The sequence below is a fragment of the Stylophora pistillata genome, chromosome 1, assembly GCF_964205215.1.
Source record: "Stylophora pistillata chromosome 1, jaStyPist1.2, whole genome shotgun sequence".
Lineage (NCBI taxonomy): Eukaryota > Metazoa > Cnidaria > Anthozoa > Scleractinia > Pocilloporidae > Stylophora > Stylophora pistillata.
In genome coordinates, this window is record NC_142519.1 from 12510962 (window position 1) to 12518526 (window position 7565).

The 7565-nt window shown below is 36.9% G+C and overlaps 1 protein-coding gene across 2 annotated transcripts; it reads left to right on the top strand.

Annotated features, from left to right (window-relative positions):
- Nucleotides 1-797: 797 nt before the first annotated feature.
- On the top strand, nucleotides 798-5790 carry LOC111323817 (uncharacterized). 2 transcript variants are annotated; one of them, XM_022927253.2, is made up of 7 exons: nucleotides 798-947; nucleotides 2138-2229; nucleotides 3090-3188; nucleotides 3536-3645; nucleotides 3777-3835; nucleotides 4408-4556; nucleotides 4891-5790. In XM_022927253.2, exons 2-7 carry the CDS (start codon nucleotides 2151-2153, stop codon nucleotides 5214-5216), a joined length of 822 nt encoding a protein of 273 aa, XP_022782988.1. In that variant the 5' UTR covers nucleotides 798-947; nucleotides 2138-2150; the 3' UTR covers nucleotides 5217-5790. The 2 variants fall into 2 exon arrangements, with proteins under 2 accessions (XP_022782988.1, XP_022782989.1); XM_022927254.2 differs by lacking the exon at nucleotides 798-947 and adding an exon at nucleotides 1001-1113.
- The last annotated feature ends 1775 nt before the right edge of the window (nucleotides 5791-7565 follow it).

A 7565-nucleotide genomic window follows, 5' to 3' on the forward strand; every position in this document is an offset into this window, starting at 1 on the left:
TGTTATCATTTTCTACATTATTGTTATTTTCTCTAAGCCTCTCTTACTGGGTAAAGGTATGGTCATGAACACATTTTACATAAGTTCCGGCACGGTCAAATTCTACGATTACAGTGGTCAGTTCCTGGGTTGCGATAACTCGCCTTAGATATCAAATTCCAGCAAAGGGAAGGGATTACACTTCTTGTACTAAAAAACTATCTTGTCGCAGCCCGATCGTTCAGAACTGAGATATTCTTTCGTTCTGTCACCTCATATCTCGTTCTTTCGGTAGAATTTTCTCAGGTGACCTTTCCATAGAGAAGGTGATATGATCGTTCCAAACTATGACCGATGGTCGTGACTACCTGTCTCATTTGACAAGTTTTGAATGTATCCACCTGACAGAAGGCATTCACCTGTTGACTTATTTGAGGTGATTTTCCGCTCGTAGAATTTCTTCTCATCCTGTGGGTGGAAGGTGAACTCTTCTGGTGTTCAAGATGCAATGAAAATCCAACGACTCTATCAAATGCGAAAAAAGAAACGAGAAGGAGAGAAAAACCTTGTAGAATCTGTAATAGAATTAAAACAATTTTGAAATGACATCGATACGAGTAACCCTCTAAATTCACGAAAAAGAACTAAAAGAATCACGACTAAAGCACAAAAATTAGTTCATATTCTTAGCCATAATGTTATATTCTCCAAACAAAAAGGCAAAACTAAAAATCAGGTTAACTTTTTTTCTTAGTTCAATGACCTCATTGTTCAATCGATGAAGGTCATTTTGCTGGAAATTCGCTGCGCATGCGTAACTCTACTTTGGGGCAAATAACGGAATGAACAAAGAATGTTGTTGATTAGATAATCCGCTCTCATTCTATCAACATTTGATTTATTGTAAACAAGCCACTCAAGTGAAATCTATTTCCGAAATCCTAACGAATTGGGAACATCGCGACTCCGTAAGTATATTTCATTTGGTTTCTTCTGTTTTTTTTTTTAGGTAGGAAAACTAACGCTCCTTTTCATGAAGTTTCCACGATGCAAATTAACCTTTCATGGTCCTTGACCGGCAACGGAAGCAGGTTGCGTTAACAAAAACATCCACTGGACAGATTTACTTTCCAGGTCTGATTTTGATATTCACTGAACTCAGGGTAACCGTGCAATAATTGTCGAGAAGCCTGTCTTAGAATGCAAAATAGACAAAATAATGAGATCAGGCTGTGATGCAAAGATATATCAGAATGAACTAATACAATTATTTCCACCAAAACAATTTTGTTTTGAGAAAGTTCTAGTCTCAACTGGTGTGATCATCAGAACACAGCACTTTGCTTTCATAGACCCCATCTGGTAACGATCAAACATTTTCATTACAAGTTCTTAAGCCAAACTGAAGGAACTGCTTCAAACACTAATTGTTTATTTTTATTCGGATGAAGCATGGCGTTTTGTTCTCCAGAATTTTTAACCTATTCCGACTAAGCATATATACGAGACTTTTTGGTAGTCTTGGGAGGACTTCGTTTTGTTTTTAAGAAATCTCGGATTCACTTGTTGCAGATTACAAAACTGCTTTGAAAATCTCATGTGAAGTATTAAGTCGTAAATAAAATTTGCGGCTCTAATGAATAAATCCGAAGTAATTAAAAACTTGATTCTTTTATCGTTTCATTCGCGGATCCAAGAGTCCTTTCGATGGATTTTTAGGATGATCGTGATTAAATTAGAAAAATTCAGAACCAGTCTTTACCTATTTGATAGATTTTGTTGTATAAAGTTTTTACTCTGAAGTTAAGCCTGATTGCTTCGAAGTTTTTCCTGTTTCATTTCGTGATTTTTAAGCTTTACAGCGGTACTCGTGGTAGAAAGTAATTCATTATGCCAATGAAAAATATCTTTATTTAGGCTTAGTATACGAACAAGCAGAAAAGAATAGTTTGGTTGTCAGGTACCGGTTAAACTCTTCGCCGATTCCTGAAGTTTTGTGCTTGTGGGTTGATTGTTCGCATCAGTCCAAAAAAAAGGTGTCATTCAACGGTAAGGCCTTAACAAGGGCTGGAGGCCATATTTGACCTTTCTGATGAGAGAGAATCGCTCTGCATCACAAGAAAACTTATTTCTGAAGTTTTAGTTTTGTTTCCTGCAGCAATCTTCAAGCAATGAGGGGCGAGAAGTTTTACGTCTGCTGTGCACTACTATTGTCGAGTTACATCGCTTTTTCAAGCAGTGCGACCACAAGTAAGTGATCTTAATTTGGAGACGAGAAAAGAAAAATAAAGTGATCGCAAGGAATGAAAAGTAACGTTTACAAACAGTTAATGGTCATTTGACCATGAAACAGCAGTTTCATTAAAAAAAAAAAAAAAAAAAAATGCGCAGGAAAAGTTCTATTTTTTCCAAACAGTTAATGGTTACAATTTCAATCTTTAGATAATAAAACGAAGTCTAAACAGTCCGGTGTTTGAAATTTTTTAAGAGAGGATGTTTTATAAACTAATAATGAGTAATAGAAGGCTGTTACAATAGCTCTTCAGTAGTTGCCAAATTTAGCTGGCTGCAACAAATGTTGAGTCCAATAAATGGATTAAATCGAAAATTCAAGGAAAGAGTTGGACAAAAATTTTCCCCTTATAGAGGAAATTTTAAAAAGGTGCCGTTAAACGGTCAGGCCTCAACAAGGGCCGTTGGTCATAGCTGCAAACCTTGCGATGGTGGCGAATTGAAAAAAAACAAAACAAAACAAAACTAAGAAAAAAAAACTAAACTAGACAAATAGTTTGTACAGTTCAGGAAATTAAGTGTGACATGCACGTAAATGAACATTGAACCCTAAGGTTTTTACAGGTGTCGCAAAGTTAGAAATATATTTAGAAGGACCTGAACAAAGGGAAGTTCAGGTCGAAATCTGAAATCCTCGCCTTGGGCGGGAAACAACATCAGGTCACGTTAAGGTAGTTACGTTCTCGATCCAGCTAATCCTTAGTGTAGTGAAATGAACCAGAAACATTCTGGACTCCCTACTTTAGAACCTCCATTTATCACCACAACGATGAAGAATCCATGAATGTAACTAATATGAAGTATGTTTAAAAATAAAGCCTCACGACCGGCAACGACGCCCAGTTCAAGTACAGGCAAACCCAGTGGATCTCCCACGCCAACCAAACCCGCTCCACAGGATCCTAACACGCTGCAGTGTAAGTCACTGAATGATGGTCAAGATTAACAGGTTCTTAATGTTGTCTGCATTGGAAACTTTCAAGTAGCCGCCTTGATACTCTGAAAATCTCACTGTTATATTTCTCCACATGAAAAAAACCAACGTCAAATGCAAACAGCACCTGAGCATGTCTCCGTTTCCCATTCTATGTTGGTTTTGAATTTATATTTGAAGGTTTTTTTTTTTATGTGAGAAATGGAAAGCAAGTATACAAACTGAATCACTGACAGGTTTCTAACTTATAAAGTTTGACTCTCATCACGTGGCTGATGCATCAAGTCACATTCACGATATTTGGTCTCAGAATCTCTCCCCTCTTTGTAGGCACCGTATACAACCTGACACTGAAGCTAACAAACGCTACTTATGATGAAAGTTTAGCTTCTCCACATTCGCCTCAGTTCATCAAACTTAGAACGGATTTCGAAGTTGGAGTAAGTATGCAGAAACTTGGTGATATGTCGTTGAAGCATGGTGATACGTCTTGTTTTGTAAACATAAAATTTGGTATGATACCTCGCTTAGAATTTCATACTTGTTAATGAGTATTTTTGTTACTGATTAGATTTTACAAGTCTATGATGGATACAAGCCATTCCTTGGCGTAACAACTTTGTTATTAAGGTAGCTATGTCACACATTTTGCAGTAGCTTTCAAATGATCACGAGTTCTAAAATAAACGTGGTCCGGGAATAACACTGGACTTACTTAATGACGCTCTTTATTGGTTTGGAAACTTCGCGTCACCTTTTCGACCATTCAAAAGTAAAAATCCAATGTCGACTTCGTCACTCGTGTCTTTACGCCAGTTGCTACGTTTACCTGGTGTTGCCATTAGCTTGAGTTCTTTAGTTATCTCCACTGTCAATATATGTTTACCTATAGGACGACTCAAAGGAAAAATATATGTCAGATCACTTTACTTATCCCTATGAAAGCATTCTCTAAATAACCTGTATGTAATTCATGATTAGAAAGCGAATTACCGTGAGATAAAACTCGGACTATCATGATATTGTGGTTTATTGAGACTAGTTTCAACCAGACAAAGTTTAAACAACCAAAGTTTCTCCGGACTACTCTATAATGCCTTTGCAGGATAAATTTCGTCTTCTATGCAAAATTGTGATAATGATGTGCAACATCAGCTAATTTTCAGCTAATTCTTAAATCAATATTAACTTCCCAAAAACAGTAAAGCCCCAGATGGCAAGACCATCGCACACTTTGTGGTAGAGTTCAAAGATAACGGAACTCATCTTCCAAACTTGACCAAGGCCATAACCGCTGGAAAGCTTGGAAAGCTGACTCCAGTTGCTGTCGCCCCAAAACTGGGTCAAGCAGGTAAGTCATGGAATAATACTACTTTTTTATCAAAACTTCCCCATATATGGATAGTTAAATAAAGAGCGGTTCACGAGCTGAACCATTATAAAAATTTTTTAGGTGGTTACTGGTGTGGTCCTTTGGCCAAAAGTCATGTTTTTCTGAGATATGCATAGCCATTGCTGTAATATTACCTGGAGAAGAATCATAAAAGTTTCTCTATATAGCCGGTTAAATTTCTAACCTTCCTCTTCCTATTCGCTGTTAAGAAATATTCTCCACCTCAACATTTTTGATAAACGCTATTGAAAATACATACACAGTATTCATAATTTTTTTACTCTTTCTCTAGCATGCTACAAAGAAATGCCCCCCGCGATCTGCCAAATTCCATGTCCATCAGCCTGTGCTCCTTCCTGCTACTCCAGCTGCTGCCAACAGTACCAACAGCCCTATTACTATCCCCAGGCTCCTCCTCCTCCCCCACCTCCCCCCATGCCGATCACGTGCCCAAATAACTGCCCCAGTACATGCGCACCGATCGGGTGCACTCCTGCCTGTTGTAACACTGTGTATAACCAGCCTTCTTATTCGTACGGTAAGCGTCACCACGCCCCAAAACCAGTCAAAGGATCCAAGAAACACCAAATCTTCCGTAAACACCATAAGCATCACTAGAGAAGGGGTGAATGAAAAAGTGACAGAAGGAGAGAGGAACGTTGGAATTTTTTTTGCTTACTTTTACGTACTCGTCTCGGTTCGACACCGATTCTTTGTTGCGCAAGGTATCTTTAGTGCTCTCATAAAAAAAAAGTTCATTTAAAGTTTATTTACCATCAAAAGCAATCAACGAGAGCCAACGAACTGAAACGTGTCAAACCTTCGTCCTAAACACCCGTAAGACACTATGTACAAAAAGATATGCAAATAAATATAAAGATTGAATTCTTGAATAGTTGTCAGACGGAAATAATTTAAATTTGATTTCAGCGAAATAGGGCATTTTATTTACTTAAGGACAGGACATTTACAGAAACAAAATTCAATGAATTACTATCACAAAAAAAGACTTTGTTATTCCAAGGCCCAAAGGGACTGTTTAACTTAAGTTTATCTTCTTGGGGTATGATATTTTAAATTCTGTTATTTGTTTGTTGGTGAAATGGAAAGTAGTTTAGTTTTAGCTTATTGTAAGCATTGTAAATAAGGCACAGTGACGTCACGACTGAAAATAAACAATTCCAAAATTTCAGGTGTGTTAGATTTTTTTAATCTATTTACCCCTTTTTCCAACCACAAAACAATTCCATTTATGTTTATTGTTAGATAAGCGCCAAATCTATCGTCAAATTATATTCGTGCATCTTTTTCAGTGACAACTAAAAGGAGATAATTTCAAATACATCGACAAGTGATTGGGATAATTATTCCAGTTGTGTTAGAAATTGTTCCATCGAATTTACCCAAAATATGGCACTTGCTTTGTTTACTAAAATTACTCATCCATATTATACTCTTTACAGTAGAGTGGTATATCCTCCCATCTGGTCACTAGGAAAAAATATTTTCAAATGCATTGACAGAATTATTTGAGGGCAATTATTCCAACTAAGAAATTTTTTCTCACCAACCCTTGTGGCACTTATGTTATTGTGCTAAATTAGCCATATTTTTGTGAAATATCGTTCATCAATTAGAGTGGTATCTTCTCCCCTCTCGTTACTGGGAGGAGATATTCTTGATTACATTATTTAAAATGATTGAAGCAGTAAAAGAGGACGGATGCTACAAACACACGAGAAGACGCACAGGGCTTGCACTGTAAGTATCCCGGAGAGCTCCATACAATTCTTTATAATTTTATTATAAGGAATTGCATGGAGCGTTTTTGGCGTTAGTCGTGGCGTGGCAGGTGTTGTCGTGTATTATCCTTGCGAGGATCATACGTGACAACACCCGCTGCACCTCGACTAATGCTAAAAACGCTCCATGCAATTCCTTATCATTTGATTATAAGGAATTGCATGGAGCTCTCCTGGATACTTACAATGCAAGCTCTGTGTCTTCTCATGGTAGCGATTTGGCAACTCAGTTAACAACAATTTAGCATCATATTTGTCTATAATCTTCCATAATAACACATGGGAAATGGTGAGATTCAGGTTTATTGAATATATGACTTGCTCACAGGGCTCTTCATGATTAGTATTCGCTGGTTTATTAGTATACTTTTTACTATTTTGGTGCTACCCTCATTAAATAAAGCCTTTACTAACTTACTTACTTACTTACTCAGTCAAACTTAATCAGACAAACAGCGCAGGCATAATAGTATTCACACTTCCCTTGTATGATGGCCCGTTTGCATTGTTGGACAATTCAATGGTGAACAATGATTTTGTAGAATACATGGCAAACCAGGGATGGCTTTTTTAAAATAGATTCCTTGAGTTAGAAAGATCGCTCTCTGCGACATTGAACGACCTAGTAACCCTTAGAATGCGGGAGGTGAATGAAAATCGTCCGGGACATGCCGAGGACTTCAGAAGCGCAGCGAAACAAGCAGTATGACATTACATGCTACAGTCATTTTAAAAATTATCGTAGAATCAGTTATGATTCTTCTATTCTTATCTTTTCTTGTTAAGGGTTATGTCGTGTGTCTGTAAAATTTAATGCAAACACTTTAGCCCAAAGCTTCACTATAATTTCCCTGGGAGAGTGCAACTAAACAAACAGTGGTATTTCCTGAAAAATAAAAGATATTTATATGTTTTTGTTTGTCTGTTAATGCAAATCCCTCTGTAATCTTCCTCTCGATAAATTGTTTTCTAGAATTGATTATTTTAATAATAAGGAAAATTTCATGTTGACTTTGTTTTTCGATCGACCAGTTTGTTTGTCAGTTAAACTTGATAGACAAATTAGGATAATATCAAATGGAACAAAAAAATATAAAGTAGAATCAAGCAGTATATATTTTCAAGATGTTAAACTTAATATCTTGTGGCAAAAATTTTCAAGTTT

Excerpts from the sequence above, each read along its gene's own strand:
- LOC111323817 (XM_022927253.2), top strand. The coding sequence starts at position 2,151 with ATGAGGGGCGAGAAGTTTTACGTCTGCTGTGCACTACTATTGTCGAGT. Across the intron at positions 2,230-3,089 it reads TTCAAGCAGTGCGACCACAA|CCTCACGACCGGCAACGACG; the intron begins GTAAGTGATCTT and ends TTAAAAATAAAG. Across the intron at positions 3,189-3,535 it reads GGATCCTAACACGCTGCAGT|GCACCGTATACAACCTGACA; the intron begins GTAAGTCACTGA and ends CCCTCTTTGTAG.